Source organism: Galeopterus variegatus, unplaced genomic scaffold (genome assembly GCF_000696425.1).
Source record: "Galeopterus variegatus unplaced genomic scaffold, G_variegatus-3.0.2 Scaffold1889, whole genome shotgun sequence".
Classification (NCBI taxonomy): domain Eukaryota; kingdom Metazoa; phylum Chordata; class Mammalia; order Dermoptera; family Cynocephalidae; genus Galeopterus; species Galeopterus variegatus.
In genome coordinates this window covers 291,427-308,379 of record NW_007728000.1, presented here as the reverse complement: position 1 = coordinate 308,379, position 16,953 = coordinate 291,427, and the positions used below count along the sequence as shown (strand labels likewise).

The window sequence follows — 16,953 nt, the reverse complement described above, 5'->3', positions numbered from 1 at the left end:
ACTTTATGGGGGATCCAAGCCCTGGGCGGGAGCGCCGCCGCGCTCCCAAGTGGCGCACTGTAGCAGTGCGCCACCAGGCCGGCCCTACCACTTAGATTTTTCTGAAAAAAATTTTTTTCTATACCTGGAGCCAATTTCATTATAACTGGTTTATTTGGCCTTTGAGAGTTTGGTAGAATTCTATGGAATCACCTGGGCCTGGTGCTTTTCTGGGAGATACTGCTTTGAAATTTTTTTTTTCTATTACTTCTATGGAAATTGGTCTACTTAAACTTTCTATGTCTAGAGTTCAAAGAGAATTTATCATAATTACAGACAGAAATAGAAAAGTAATGTGGTCATTAGGGTTTTTGTCTGTTTAATTCACAAGTATATTTCCAGTGCCTAGAGCAATGCCTGGCACATAGGAGGTAAATAATATTTATTGTATGAGAGAATGCTGAGAATTCAACAAAATTCAGTATCTTTTATTAAAACACTCAATACATTAGGAAGGATACTTTGATAATATGATTTAAAAAAAAACCCTAACCTAGTTTTCACTGTATATCCATTTATATCTTTTGAGTTTCATCATATCATCTACATATATTAACTTTTTAAAGTTAATAAAGTTAAAATGCCAACTAATAAACTATTTTATGCTGAGCAGTTTGTATCTCTTTATACCTCAGGCAACAAATTTAATTACCACAAAGCACAGTACCTCCATCTTACTGAAGAGGCAACTAAGGATCAGAGAAGTTGAGAAACTTGCTTAATGTCACACAGCTAGTAGTTGATGGAGCTAGTGGTTGAAGACAGGTCCTAGACACTATTCTTCGTTTAAATGTTATTTTCTTCAGAGTTCTGTTCTAGGTCCTCTTCTCACTCTATTCAATGCCCTTGGACAGACTCAAGATATCTCAAAGCTTCAACTGTGGCCCACATGTGGATGACTACTAAGCCCGTTACCTCTGGCACAGACATCTCTTCAACCACCTACTGACAACAGCTACTTGGTTGTTTCACAGACAAACTCAGTATCCCCAAATTCAACCTTCTTTCTAAAACCTACTATGCTTCCCATGTTTCCTTTTCACTTACTTGCTCAATCAAGGAAGAAACCAAGGAAGCATCTCAGACTCCTCTCTTTCCTTCCTCACTCTACCCTGCCTCCAGCTGCTGATCAAGTCCTATATACGGTGTCTAGCTTCTGACAGCTCCATTCTCCATGCCTGTTATCCTTTGTTTCATTCAGCAAATCACTTCTTGTTTTCCAAGTTGCCAAAGGCTCCATATAACCAATGGCAAGAATCAAGAAAGACCACGAGACGGGGCTGGCCAGTTACTCAGCTGGTTGGAGCACAGCCTTATAACAAAAAGGATTGTAAGGCTTCATGGTCACAGGTTCAGATCCCTGTACTGGACAGCCACCAAAAAAGAAAAGAAAAAGAGAAAAGAAACACCACCAGAGCTCTGTGAGTTCCTGGCAAGATCCAGATCCCACTGCTTTTCCCAACCTCCGTAGCCTCACCGCAACATGGCTTGGAGATCATGAGGACAAATACCATCATGTCTCCATCCCTGACTGTGTCACTCATAAAAAACCACTGAGATAATTCCTCATTAGCAGACTTTATCCCTTTATGGCTCCGTAAATCTCTTAATTGTACTACCTTCCCTTTTCAAATACCCAAACCTTCCACTGCATCCTGGGGACTTACTCATCTTTAGCAAAATCTCCTATATCCTCAACCTCTTCTCTGAATATATCTTTTCCCTTCCCGCCCTGAATCCTGGTTCTCCCATGAGAACACTACTACCCTTCAGACCTCTACAGCAGGAGCTGCTTTCTTTCTCATAACCCTCTTCCCCATTTATACTGTCTCCCTAGATTGTCTCCTCCAGATCCATGAGAACACTACTACCCTTCAGACCTCTACAGCAGGAGCTGCTTTCTTTCTCATAACCCTTTTCCCCATTTATACTGTCTCCCTAGATTGTCTCCTCCAGATCTTCTCCTTTGACTCCAGACTCATATATCAACCCTTCTCAACATCTTTATTTGGGTGCTCAGAATTCATCACAGCCTTAAAATGCCCCAAACCAAAGTCTGGAATTGCTCTCCAAACCCTACTCCTCCCACTGTTCTCCATCTCAAGTTAATGCACAGTCCATCTCTCACTGGCACAATCCTGACTCCTCTCCTTCTCTCACACCCCCATGTAATTCCTCAGAAATCCTCTTACTAATGGAAGAAAACCCTAATTATATCACCTGGACACATCATACTTAATATACAGTTGAGCATATACCTGATATTCTCTAAAATATTTGGGGGAAGAGGGAATGGTTAATGAAACAAAGAGATTAATTATCTATTGCTTTTTAAACCTATTTGTGTTCTGACATCCACTCTGTTAACCATGCATTCCGCCTCCATCATCATCCTTCTGAAATTCCAGCTATACCCTTCTGTATAATCTCTCTGCTTCCATCTTTGCCTCTCCACTGCCTATTCTATCCAGTAATGTGGACGATCCAACTAAAATTTCAGATCATGCACTTCTCTGCTCAAAACTTTGCTAAGACTTCCCATCACACCCTAGCAAAGTCCAATCCTGAGCGTGATTCATAAGACCCTACACGATGTGGGTACCCTGCTACCTCCTAATCTAATCTCTTGCCATTCTCCCACTATTGGCTTCCTTGCAGCTCCTTATATGTGGCAAACATACTCCTGTCTCAGGGCATTTGTACTTACCGTTCCCACCCACCTAGAATGATGTTCTCCCAGTTGACCACATAGTTCAGTTCATTACATCTTTCAATTTACTGCTCAAATGTATTCTTATCAACAAAGGTCTCCGTGACTACCTTATATGAAATAGTAAACCCTGTGTACCACCCACCCTGTCACTCCAAATCCCCCTTACTCTACTTAATTTTTCTCAAAAGAACTTTTCACCATCTAAAAAATTGTGTATTTATTTATTATGTCTCCAGCCTCTAAAAATAGAAACTCTATGAGGACATGAACAGCTTTATTCAGTACTCTATCCCCAGTATCTATAACACTACATGACTCATTAAAAAAAAAGAAGCACTCAATAAATATTTACTGAGTTAAGTGAAGACATGAAGGAAGTAAAGGAAAAAGAGAGGGGAGGAAGGGGCAGGATGGCTCAATCTTGATACCCCCCATTATACCTAAGTGCTGAATCAGTAGCATGTGCTGCTGTCGTAGTAATGACTGGAGATTGAGCTCTGGTGGCTGAGACCGTTGCTACCACAGCAGGAGGGATGGTATTTGAAGTGGTCACAGGTGGACGAGACTACCAAGAGAAGAAAAAAAATATACTTCTTTTAAAACAAAAGGCAAAACAAAATATAGTAAACCAAACACTAGAAGTATAATGTGAAACTTGGGTCTCCAGATAAGCATGTTTGTGCCAAAATGAAAGTATATTCTCACCATTCTGATTAAGCAATTCTCTTCTCAGATAGGCTGTTATAAGACCAAGAGTCAGAATCACTGAAAAATCTTATTTTGGTTGGACAGTACAAGTCCCTCCTTTCCAAATATGACTGGAGTCAAAATTCTGCACTACTATTAGTATGTATTGGGATCCAACCCTTCAGTTCTAGAGTTCGCACAGAGTCTGTTGCTGGTCCTGGTATACACATTTTACACTACCACACAACCAAGTGCCCTCCACAGAGGGCGTACTCAGTACTGGATAGAACTGCTGGCTCTCAGCCATGTAGTGTGCAGAAAAGGCAAATACAAGCTAACAGTATTCTTTGCTGGCAAAGGATTTAGGGTGCCCAGATGCTTTCTGGATGTGCGCACATGGATATTCTGTCCTTACTACCACATCTGTGTGTTAAATCTTCAACTGACAAGATGAGCTCCACCCACTTGTCCACTGTCACTCTTCCACTCACCTGAGTTCTTCTGATTCATTCGTCCCTTTTTCTTGACCCTGATACAGGCAGTCAAATCACCAAACCTTGCCCTCTCTTTCTCCTTGCTTTTTACCACCAGCTGCTTCTACTATGTCCAGCTGCTTGTCTGATACTAGGGCTACTGCACCATCTTCCTCACTGGTGAGCTCTTTGTCTTGGTTCTCATCTTTCTCCAACCCTTCATAAATACTCCTGGGGCCTAATTGCCTTCTAACTGTGTTTTGTTAGCCAACAAGGTCTTTTATGTTGTTTTAATTTGAGAGCTTTAGGCTGGTCATGGACTACCCAGTGTCCTAATCAGGACTCTTCCTTACTGTCTTAACCCCAGCTATTTTACACATATTATCTGTCTAAACCCCTGAAGAGATCTGAATTTCTTTTTTTTTTTTTCCTTTTTGTCTTTTTTTTTACTGACCGCTAACGGGATTGCAACCCTCGGTGTCGCACCCGTACCGGGGACCAGCAACGGGATCGCAACCCTCGGTGTTGCGCTCGCACCGCACTCAGCCAGTGAGCGGGAACCGGTCTCCACATGGGATCCGAACCCTCGGCGGGAGCGCCGCCGCGCTCCCAAGCGGCGCACTCTCCAGTGCGCCACCAGGCCGGCCCTGAATTTCTACCTCCTGTATGTAATTTAGCTATATTAATCTAACCTTATAAAGGTATTTCTTTGAGCATACATTACTGTGTTTACAAGAAACTCAGTGGCTCTCTATAGTCTACAATATCAAGTTTACAGTTCATATCTTAGAGTCCCCAATTTGCAGATACCACAATATCATCTCCTAAGACATTATACTTCAGTAGTACTGAGGCCACAGATTTCCTTGAGAAAAAGTTGAAAGGCATCAGCCATCTTCCTAAAAAAGCATACATAGATGCATAAAAGTGTGCATAAAATTTTTAGGAGTTCATAGACCCCTATTAAATTAAAATCCCTCTCAGTCCACCTAGTATTTACTAAACGCTGTCCATAACCATCACTCTTCCTTGCCATTATTCATTTTCCCATTCACTTCACTTCTCTGAATCCTCATGACCACACCTATCCCAACAAAAAGCCTTCCCTTATGCCTCTTCTCTACATGCTTACAGCTTACCATGTGACATTATACATCTTTCAAACTTCACTATGTCTTGGCAACTAGGTGGAAAGTCACTGAAGGTCAAGGACTCCCAGCGCCTAGCAGAGTGAGTAACTTCAAGTAGGCACTTAATACTTGTTGACTGAATACCCCCGACTTTGACATGCCTGGATTGGTTGGTGAATAATGTGCTGTACTGCTGGTTGGGCTGTACCAGCATTTGGCAACTGCGAAGTTGGCCTCAGGACCGTGGTTACTTTAGAACTGGACATCACAGCAGCAGCAGCTGCACCTGAAAAAAATTTTATCAGTATGGCTTACAGGCTCATGATTTAAATAGGACCAATTACATTCCCTAGGAAAATAATCAGAATAACTTCTAAAACTCAGATAGTATGGCAGTATTCAGCTGAAGTATGATATGCATGCTTCCCATTTCATCACACAGAAAATTAAAAAATGTGGGGGCTGGACAGTTAGGTCACTTGGTTAGAGCATGGTGTTTTAACACCAAAATCAAGGGTTTGGATCCCCTTACTAGCCAGCCGTCAACAAATAAGTAAATAAATAATATGGATGTAAGGTGGTTTGTTGAAGACAAAAAAAAGAATGAAAGAAAATGTGTACTCAAGAGTTGAGATTTAATAATATTACTAAACTGTACTGCTTCTTCAAGGACATTCTTAAATGAAACTAGCTGTTGTTTTGTCTTCGTTTTGTTAACTGCAAATGCACGGCAGCAAAGCACACAACATATGGTGCTGCTGCCTGGATTCTGGCTAGGACTCTAGCATTCTAACCACTAAACAGGACACTTCTCCTTACCCACCACTGCCTTGGCACTATGAATGCAGATGTCAACACTGTGAGAAAAGCAGAGTGTCTTAGTGTTTTCACAAAAATAGTTTTGACCTTGCAGAGCCCCCTAAGAGAGCCTGTGAACCACACTTTGGGAATCACTGAGTTATTCTATGACTGACCAAACCTGGTTTTGTGTTTCTTAACCTGATTTTGCCAACTATGTCAAATAGTTTTACACTCTCCAACAGGTGGCAACAATTTCTGGTCAAAACCCGTTATATTTATTAACTTATAACTCAACTATGAGAATACATTAATCTTATTGCTATGTGAGCAAAAAAAAATTGAGTAACCACTATCACTAAACTTTAAAAATATTCAATATTGATATTCGTGACTTATTAAAAATAAAGACTATGTTTAGACTATCATAGCTTTGAGGAGTTCCTCAGTATAAAGGACAACTTTTATTTTATTTATTTATTTATTTATTTTTGTCTTTTGTCTTTTTCTGTGTCCGGCAACGGATCGCAACCCTCAGTGTTGCCCCCGTACCGGACCGGGGACCGGCAACGGGATTGCAACCCTCGGCGCTGCTCCCGCGCCTCGCTCAGCCAGTGAGCGGGAACTGGTCTGTATGTGGGATCCGAACCCTCGGGCGGGAGCGCCGCCGCGCTTCCCAAGCGGCGCACTATCCAGTGCACCACCGGGCCAGCCCTAAAGGACAACTTTTAGACAATACTAAAAATTTTAATTGCTTTAAGTTAACATGCACACTTGTGATACAACTTTAATAAGCACATAATAGAACATGCTAAAAACTTGTATTGCTCTAAGTTTATTTCTACTCTCCTGCAACTTTAATAAGCTCGTTCTGGATACATTCTTTGTTACCATATCTTCTATCAAATACATTATCTGCCATGGCATTTTGAGAGTTTGAACAAAACGTGCACTCTACCTCGAGGTAAATGGGAAGCTCCAATGTGAAGAGGAGGCCCAGGGGCATTGCTGCGAATGATAGACATTTGTACATTTGTGGTCATGATGTGATGCAGGTTACTGGGATGTCCCTGAAAGAACCATGACGTAATGTTATTTTCCTGTGCTTGGTCTTAGGCATTGCCTCTAGTACGTCAATAGCCCCCAAATGTAGGACAGTTGTTCCTCTTAGATAGTGAATACCCCAAGAGAAAGGGCTGAGGACATTTAGCTTTAGCTTTTCTTACACACTATACTATACATACATAATGAGCCATGCCAACAGGCATGTGAGAAGTGACTGAGGATCCAGCATCTGCTTTAGGCCCAGCTAGGTGCTAGATTCCAGTACGAGATAACATATTTGACTGCCTACTTTTAGAAACTCTCATCTGCAATATTAAACTTTCACACTTGTTTTCTCTGTACTGGCCAAATGCTTGTATTTTCCCATTGTCACTATTTTTTTTTTACATGGCAACTGCATCCATCCATTCTTTATGCTGTATACAATTTCTAAGTAAACATCCATTAGTGTCCAACAGGTACTCCCCTACTCGTTCTTCAGCTCATCCCTTAAATGTCCCTTCCTTGCATTCTCCCAACCCTCTGCTATCAGTGCTTCTCAGGCAGGTCCTGTATTTCTGGGCGTACTCAGCAGTATGACAAAACGAAAAAAAAAAAAACACATTGCATCTTTTTGGAATATCAATTTTTCTTGAAAACATGAAGGGAGTTTATACATTTAGTTTCCATAGATAAGTAATTTAAAATATTTAATAAACCAAATACAAATAATGAAGCAGGATTGCAAAATTGCAAAAAAAATTTTAAGTTAAAACAGAAGACTTCAGGGACCGGCCTGTGGTTCACTCGGGAGAGTGTGGTGCTGATAACACCAAGGCCACGCGTTTGGATCCCATATAGGGATGGCCGGTTTGCTCACTGGGTGAGCGTGGTGCTGACAACACCAAGTCAAGGGTTAAGATGACCCTTACTGGTCATCTTTAAAAAAAACAAAACAAAACAGGAGACTTCAAAATAACTGTTCAGACTAAAGAAGTGCTTGAGGGAACCCACCAGTATTCTGAGATATACACGACTGCTCTCCTCAAAGAAAAACATAGAGAAACACTGCCTGAAATACTGATGTGAGGGTGTTCTCAACCTATCTGGATTGTTACCTATAACCCAAGGACAAAGTGAACGCTAACTCATTCAGGACATGGAAGTCTTATCCAGATTTGTTATCTCAAACTGAGGTGAGTGCCTAGCACATAGCAGATGTTCAATAAATACTGGCTAAACAACTGCTCTGCATACTGGCTTCCACTCCCTGCAGCTATCCTTCTCTTTCAAACCTACTATCTTCCCCCTCACGTAGTAGGGACCATTTGATTTTATTACGTGCCTAATGACTTCTGGCATTCAATGAATAATCAATAGTTTGGCATCTCAGTTCAAAAATCGGCAAACTAAGAGGAAAACAAACCTGTTGTCCACTGATTGTTGCCACAGGAATGGCTGAAGCTTGAGGGATGCTACTCTCCATGGTAACGGTAACCTGCCCTGGAACCTTGGGGGGAAGTGACAAGGTAGAAGGTGGAGCAGGAGCAATGGGACGGCTAGGCATGGTGGGCTTTGGGGGCGGCTGCAAACAGAAAGCCACATGAAACATATCAATAGCCTTGTACTAGTGATGCCTTTCACTCTATAGTTAAAAGTACACAAATCACACCTGGAGAATGCCAGGAAAGATGCCATAAGCTTTATATATTTTCTCTCTCACCATCACAGCTTTTCCACTGACGTACTAGCATTTCCATTTCATAGATGAGGAAATGTACAAAGCAAGACTAAGTAACTTGCTCAAAGCCACACAGATAGTAAAAAGTAGAACTGGGAATAAAGCCCAGACCTGCATGGCTCATAGCCCACGCCCTTTTTTCTACACAATGCTGCCTCCCAAGTTTGGGCAGAAGTACAGAAAACTTCTAGTAACTAAAGCATAACCCCAAGGCAATTCACAAGGCGATACTCTCAGATATTCCCAAATTAGCCAGCTATTAAAACAAACCTTGGAGAAGAGTGCCAGTCCAAGATAAAAACTAACAAAGCATGCCCATAAGCTGAATAATATCAATGTCAAAATGGGTACTAGAAATGATCCTATGATGCCCAACTGCCCAGCAGCACAAGACTAGGCACTGTACAATAGCAGAGCTCTGAGTTACAGCAAAATGCTAACTTGATAGTTCAAAAAGAAAAAAAGTATGATTCTGCGACGTAGCCTAAGATTTTCTGAAAATTGTTACAAATATCAGCCAGCCTTTAGAGGTGTTTCAGTCGAAATTTTAAACTTCTCCATTACCTTCATAAGTCCCTCCGAAAATGAGAGTGGCACTGCTGGCGTCAGGTGTGCTGGCGGGGCTGTCACTGCGACAGGTGTGGCTGATGCAACAGCGTGGTGTGTAGACAACATCTGCACCTGTGGATAGGGCCTTACCACAACAGGCTCTTGCTTCTCCTCCCGGGACTGGAGAGAGCTGCTGGAACCCATGTGCTCCCTGGCACTGACTTCAGCATCTCGACCAGATTCATCATTAACTAGTAAAAACATTAAGGGTGAGGTAGTATGTCATAGTTTCCCAATGTCAATAAAACAGCTGCACAGACAAGAGTGGCATTGTAGTTAAGTTTCAGTGTTGATAAACTGCATTTCCTTGTGAGGTTTTCTTACCAAGGAGAATTTGGGCAGTGAATTGTCCTGATGGGCACCAGACCCAAGAGTCAGGATTCATTCTGGATATCGTGGCTTTCCCATCCTTATAAACAAAGAGCCTGACAACCACTAAAAATGAACTCAAACAGTTGAAAGTACAATACAGAACAAGACAATTACATTTAAAATATTTTTTTAAAAGTTTAAAAACCTGATATTAAAAATATATTTTATGTACAGTTCCTAACTCCAAGAACATATAATTTTTCAAGACTGAAGGACAGGGATGGGAAACATACTTCTCACCATATGCTCTTTTTCTTTTGGAGTTTTGAATACTGATATAAAAAAGCAAGAGAGTTTATGAAAATATTAACCCATATTTTTCTGAACATACAGATAATATTTAGTTATACAGAAAATTTAGATTATTTAGAAAACTATAAAGCAAGTAAAGCTGCCCCAGTATCTATCCCCCAAAAGCACTAATAGTTACTATTTTGGCAAAACCTTCAGACACTTCTCACCTGTTTTTAGTTTTGGGTGGTTATTTATTTACTTTCTTTTGTTTTACTCTTTTTTAAAAAAAACTTTAGGTGTTTTTATTTCACTTTTTTTTCATTGCAGTATAACCTTTATAAAGACAAGTGCACAAATAATTGTGCAGCTCAATGGACTTTTACAAACAGAATACACCTGAGTAACCAATACCCAGCTCAAGAAACAAAACATTACTGGTTCCCCCAGAAACCCTCCGTTTAGCTACAAACCCTCCCAAGAATACCCACTATCCTAATTCATAACACTGTAGATTAATATTGTCTGTTTCTGAATTTTGTATAAACAGACTTATAACAAATATATTCTGCTGCATCTTGCTTCTTTCACTTATAGGCATGAGAGTCATCCATGTTACTGCATATAGCTGCAGATCTTCCATTCTCAATATTGTATGTAGACCATTGTGTGAATAAACCACAAATTATCCATTTGACTGTTGAGGCATTTAGACAATTTTTAGTTTTTTGCTATTATAAATAGTAGTGATCCCCCATATTGGACAGCCACACACACACAAAAAAAGTAGTGCTAGTAATATTCTTATAGGTCCCTTTTGGCAAACATAGGAACATATGTACCATTTCTGTTGGATATATAACTAGGAATGAAATTGCTGAGTAATATAGAATATACACAAAATCTTTTTTTTTTTTTTTTGGCAGCTGGCTGGTATGGGGATTTGAATCCTTGACCTTGGTGTTATAACACCATACTGTAACCAACTAAGCTAACTGACCAGCGTCCTAAATCATTTTTTAAAGGCTAAATGAGATTCCATTACATAGATGTATTATAGCTTTTTTTTTCTTCTCCCCCCAGGCTAGTCAAGTGAAGCAGTGGGAGTAGAGAAGGAACAAAGAAATTTGTAACTAGTTGTGATCAATTAGTTGTACACACCACTGCAACCAGATATGCCAGACCACTATATAACTGATGAGCTTTAGGTTATTTCCAATTTTTTGTTATTATCAACAACTTGTCCAGTGATTCCTTAAAAAAAAAAATTCTAAAAGTACAAGTGCTAGGTGAAAGGACTGATGCATATATATTTTTTTTCCTTAAAAAAAAAAATTCTAAAAGTACAAGTGCTAGGTGAAAGGACTGATGCATATATATATATATATTTTTTAAAGATGACAAGGGGATCTCAACCCTTGACTTGGTGTTGTCAGCACCACGCTCTCCCAAGTGAGCTAACCAGCCATCCCTATATAGGGATCCGAAGCCATGACCTTGGTGTCATCAGCACCACACTCTCCCAAGTGAGCTACAGGCTGGCCCTCTGATGGATATTTTCTATTTTATTATACATTGACTTTTCTCCCAAGTCACTCAGAAATTTTAAAATTCTGTTTTATAAAATCACTTGACTGAGATATAATTTACATACAATAAAATGGCTATTCTAAAAGTAGAGAATTCAATGATTTTTTTTATAAACATCCTCAGCAACACCTAGGAGCAGAATGGCTGGGTCAAATGTTAAGTACATGTTTAACTTCATAAGAAACTGCCAAAGTACTTTCCAACACACTTGTACCATTTTATGTTCCCACTAGCAGCGTATGAGAGTTCCAGTTGTTCCTCATTCTCACTAATGCTTGATATAAAGCTATTCTAGTGAGTGTGAGCTATGCATCTTATTGTGGTTTTAATTAGCATTTCTATGATGAGTAGTAATGTTGAATATCATTTTATATGATCACAGGCCATTCATATATATCTTCTTTTATGAAGTGTACATTCATCTTTTTTCTATTTTTAAATCAATCAGTTTTACCGAGGTACAATTTACATATAAAATTGACTAATTCTTTGTGTAAAATTGGATAAATTTTCAAAAAAGTACACAGTAGTGTAACTACAACACAATCATGCTACAGAACATTTTCCATTACTCCAACATGCTCATTCATACCCTGTAGCAGTCAATTCCCTCCCTCCCACCTCTACTCTCTAGAAACCACTAATCTCCTTTCTGTCACTACAGCTTATACATTCTGTGGTCCTATGTGTCTGGCTTCTTAGTATAACGTATTGGAGGTTCATCCATGTTGTGCATATTGGTAGTCTGGTCCTTTTTTCTTTTTTTCTTTTTTTAAAGATGACCGGTAAGGGGATCTTAACTATTGACTTGGTGTTGTCAGCACCATGCTCTCCCAAGTGAGCTAACCAGCCATCCCTATATAGGGATCCGAACCTGTGGCCTTGGTGTTATCACCACACTCTCCCAAGTGAGCCATGGGCTGGTCCTTCTGATTACTAAAAAGTATTCCATTATATGGAGATACCACCATTTGCTTATCCAGTCACCAGGTGATAAACATTTGGGGTTTTCCTAGTTTTTGGCTATTACGAATAAAGCTTCTATGAACATTCAAGTGTTTATATAAACATATGTTTTCATTAATCTTGGTAAACATCTAAGGAATGGGATTCTTCAGGTGTGTAGTAAGTGTATGTTTAAACTTATAAGATATTGCCAAATTGTTTCTGGAAGTAGCCAGACCATTTTGCATTCCCACCAATAATGTATGAGTTCTGTTTGCTCCACACTTCCATATTAGTACTTGGTTGTACTGTCAGTCTTTTTACTTTTAGTCATTCTAGTGCATGTGTAGTAGTTTTTCACTGTGGTTTTACTTTGCATTGCCTTGAGAATTAAGAATGTTAAGCATATTTTCATGAGCTTCTTTGGCATTCATATAGCTTTTTTGGTGATGTGTCTATTCAAACATTTTGCTCATTAAAAAAAAATCAGGCTGTTTGTATTTTTTCTATTGACTTATAGAAATTTATATATTCAGGATATAGGTCCCTTACAGATATACTTGTATATATCGCAAATGTCTTGTCTCAATCTGTGGCTTGCCTTTTTATTTTCTTAATGATCTCTTTTGAAGAGCAGTCATTATAAATTTTGTTTAAGTACAAAATATCAAAGCTTCTTTTATGATTAGTATTTTTGTGACCTAAGAAATTTTTGCTTACCCAAAGGTCGGAAACAGTTTCTCCTAAGTTTTCTTTTAGAAATTTGAAATTTTACATTTAGGTCTATCATACGTTTTAAATTAATTTTTGTATATGGATACGGTAAGAGTCAATGTTGATTTTTCTGCCCAATGGATATTCTGGTGTTCCAGCACTATTTTGTTGAAAAGACTATCATTTCCCAATGAATTACTTACGTAATTTTGTCAAAAATCAATTGACCGTGGGCCAGCCCGGTGGAGCACTGGAGAGTGCGCCGCTTGGGAGTGCGGCGGCGCTCCCGCCAAGGGTTCGGATCCCATGTGGAGACCGGTTCCCGCTCACTGGCTGAGCACGGTGCGGGCGCAACACCGAGGGTTGCGATCCCGTTGCCAGTCCCCAGTACGGGTGTGACACCGAGGGTTGTGATCCCGTTGCCGGTCCCCGGTATGGGTGCAACACCGAGGGTTGCGATCCCGTTACGGGTCAGTAAAAAAAGACAAAAAAAAAAAAAAAAAAAAATCAATTGACCAAAAGAAAAAAAATTAAAAAATACAAAAAAAGGAAAAAGAAAAAAAAAAATCAATTGACCATACATATCTGTGTCCATTTCTGGGTCCTCTGCTATGTTCTACTGATCTATATTCCTGTCTTTATGCTAATACCACAATGTCTGGATTAGTGCAGATTTATAGCAAGTCTTGAAATTAGGTAGTAGTGGCCTCCAATTTTCTTCTTCTTTTGTCAAAATTGCTCTGGCTATTCTAGGTCCTTTGGATTGCCACACAAATTTAGAATCAGGCTGTCAATTCTTACTAAAGAGCCTACCGGAATTTTTATTAGTATTTCTTTGAATCCATAGATCACTTTGGGGAGAACTATTATCTTAAGAATACTGAGTTTTCCAACTCATGAACATGATAGACATTTTCATTTGCCTAGTTCTACAATTTCTCTCAGCAATGTTTTATAGTTTTCTAACCCCAGGTCTTCCATATATATTTTTAATTTATCCCTCAGTATTGTTTTTCTTTTTTTGGATACTAACATGAATAACATTTTTTCATTTCATTATTCATTGTTAGTATTTAGATGTATAACTGATTTTTCTACATTAAACCTGTATCCTCTAACCTTACTAATTTCACTTATTAATTCTTACACCTCTTTAAAAAGATTCCTTACGATTTTCTGCATACATCATCATGTTGTTTGCGAATAAGGACAGTTTTACTTCTGTCTTTCCATTATCTATTGATTTTTGTTTGTTTGTTTGTTTGTTTTAAAGATGACCGGTAAGGGGATCTTAACCCTTGACTTGGTGTTGTCAGCACCACGCTCACCCAGTGAGCTAACCGGCCATCCCTCTATGGGATCCGAACCTGTGGCCTTGGTGTTATCAGCACCGCACTCTCCCGAGTGAGCCACCGGCCGGCCCCTATCTATTGATTTTTAACCTTCCCCATTGTCAAAACAGATTTTCCCCTAATTAAACTTTTTTTTTTTTTTTTTGTCCTTTTTGTGACCGGTAAGGGGATTGCAACCCTTGGCTTGGTGTCGTCCGCACCGTGCTCAGCCAGTGAGTGCACCGGCCATCCCTATATAGGATCCGAACCGCTGCGCTCCCAGCTCTGCACTCTCCCGAGTGCGTCACGGGGTTGGCCCTCCCCTAATTAAACTTTTAAAGGAAATGAACAATTTCATAACTTTTCCCAAAACCTATTTGTCCAGGAACACTTTGATTTTTAACAACTTCATTAAAAGAGAATGTATTAATCATTTTCTGTTAAGCTCTTTTTGGATTCATTTATCATTTCCTTCCAGACATTTGGAGTTTTTATTTCAGTTCATTTTTACCAGAAAACAACCCTGAAGCAGTAGTTAAGAGAGTCAGTTGTAATCTATACGTCTAAACTTTGAAGTACTTGAAATTCTGACATACTTAGGACTCCAAATCATCTCTTCTAATATGAGCAATAGGAAACAAAGAGAGACACCTAGCTATTGAGAAAACTTTTATTTTCCTTTTTAAGAACAACTGAAAGAACACATATACACATATACACTCTTCACAAGTAAAATTACAGACACTTTTGGTCTAAGTCAATAATTTCCTTTTCTACAAAATTTGAGGGCAATTATTGCTAACTAAAACCTTTTTTAATGAGCAGTATAATTCCCTGCAAAGCATAGATGTTCAAAAATATTCTCCTTTGGGGCTGGCCCATGGCTCACTCGGGAGAGTGTGGTGCTGATAACACCAAGGTCACGGGTTCGGATCCCATATAGAGATGGCCGGTTAGCTCAATGGGTGAGCATGGTGCTGACAACACCAAGTCAAGGATTGAGATCCCCTTACTGGTCATCTTTTAAAAAAACAAAACAAAACAAAACAAAACCCAAAAATATTCTCCTTAGCTACGCTCCTTTAAATCATCCTGTTGTGACGCTGTACTAAAGACAAAGTATTGTCGAAAATATTTATTACAGAAAAAGAACTTTATGTGGCTCTACAAGAAATTGTTGGCCACGACATTGTGCCTTATGTTGTAGCAAGTATAGCACATACAAAGGTGCATGAGACAGACATGATCCTACATTCTAGGCAGCAGTCCTAATCTGAATTGTTGAGGAAGACAAGTCAGCAAAGATTTCCCAGAGAAAATACATATAAGATGAAACCTCAAAGAAGAACAGGAATTAGCCAAATAACTGTGTGCAAAGGAAGATTGTGACAAAAGAAAAAGAATGTGAAAAGTCATGAGAACTGGGAACCTTTCATCATTCATTCAGAAAATATGAGCAGATATCATCAAGCAGGAGGCATAAAGTAGCTTAAATTAACTTCAAGTCTAAAAAGAACTAAAATAAATTTATAATAAAAACTAAGTTGGCGGGAGAAAAGTAATAGGAAATGAAGCTGAAACATTACACAAGGCCCAAAGCTCATAGGTAAGAGACAAAGAGCAATTAAAGATGCCTCAGGCCGGCCCGTGGCTCACTCAGGAGAGTGCGGTGTGAGAGTGCGGTGCTGATAACACCAAGGCCACGGGTTCGGATCCCATATAGGGATGGCCGGTTGCTCACTGGGTGAGCGTGGTGCTGACAACACCAAGTCAAGGGTTAAGATCCCCTTACCGGTCATCTTTTTAAAAAAAAAAAAAAAAAAAAAGATGCCTCAACTCCTGGTTTGAGCAGAGTAGACAATGCTACCATTTACCACAAGGAACATAAAAATCAGGTGGTGAAGAAAAAGCAATAGTAAATGGAGTTTATTCCATTTTGCAATGCTATCTTTTTACTTAATACATAGAGAAAAAGAGTATTTGAAGGAGTTCCTCAACTTCAGCACTGACTGGACCGAGTAATTCTTTGTTGTGGGGGGCTGTCCAGTGCACGTAGGATGTTTAGCAGCATCCCTGGCCTGTTTCTATCAACTGCCAATAGCACTCCCTAGCTGTCACAACCAAAAGTGTTTCCAGAGAGTGCCAAATAGTACCCTGGAGGCAAAATCATCCCCCACTGAGAACCACTAATCTACAGCACTTACTAAAAGAGTACATAACTGAAAACCTGAAAACCAAGTTGCATATATAAGTATATATACCTTCCCCCCTAGATAGTAAGCACCTAAAAAGCAAGACCTATGTCTTACACACCTTTGGGCTCCCTCATGGCACTATTACTATACCCCTGTGCACTGGCTACGTGAGAACACATTAATGTATTTAAAAAATAGTTTCTATAGGCATGCTTTACTATAAGTTGCATGTGTGCTCTAGTACATGTGAATAAAGTGGTTAAAACAGGAAGAAAAAGCTTTGTTTAAATTATAATAGAAACATACCCTTTCTTCAAATCCAATAAACTAGTATTTACTAA

General features: G+C 39.5%; 1 protein-coding gene across 5 annotated transcripts in view; it reads right to left on the bottom strand.

Moving 5' to 3' along the window:
• Window positions 1–16,953, bottom strand: part of SAP130 (Sin3A-associated protein, 130kDa) — a 77,321-nt gene that overhangs the window by 58,416 nt on the left and 1,952 nt on the right. For 4 of the 5 annotated variants that reach the window (XM_008579459.1, XM_008579457.1, XM_008579461.1 and 1 more), the window contains exons 3-7: window positions 9,190–9,425; window positions 8,311–8,469; window positions 6,799–6,910; window positions 5,204–5,328; window positions 3,193–3,317 (exon numbers count right to left, since the gene is read on the bottom strand). In XM_008579459.1, coding sequence (XP_008577681.1) covers window positions 3,193–3,317; window positions 5,204–5,328; window positions 6,799–6,910; window positions 8,311–8,469; window positions 9,190–9,425 — 757 coding nt within the window. The remainder of the gene's footprint in view (window positions 1–3,192; window positions 3,318–5,203; window positions 5,329–6,798; window positions 6,911–8,310; window positions 8,470–9,189; window positions 9,426–16,953) is intronic. The other variant, XM_008579460.1, reaches the window with a different exon arrangement.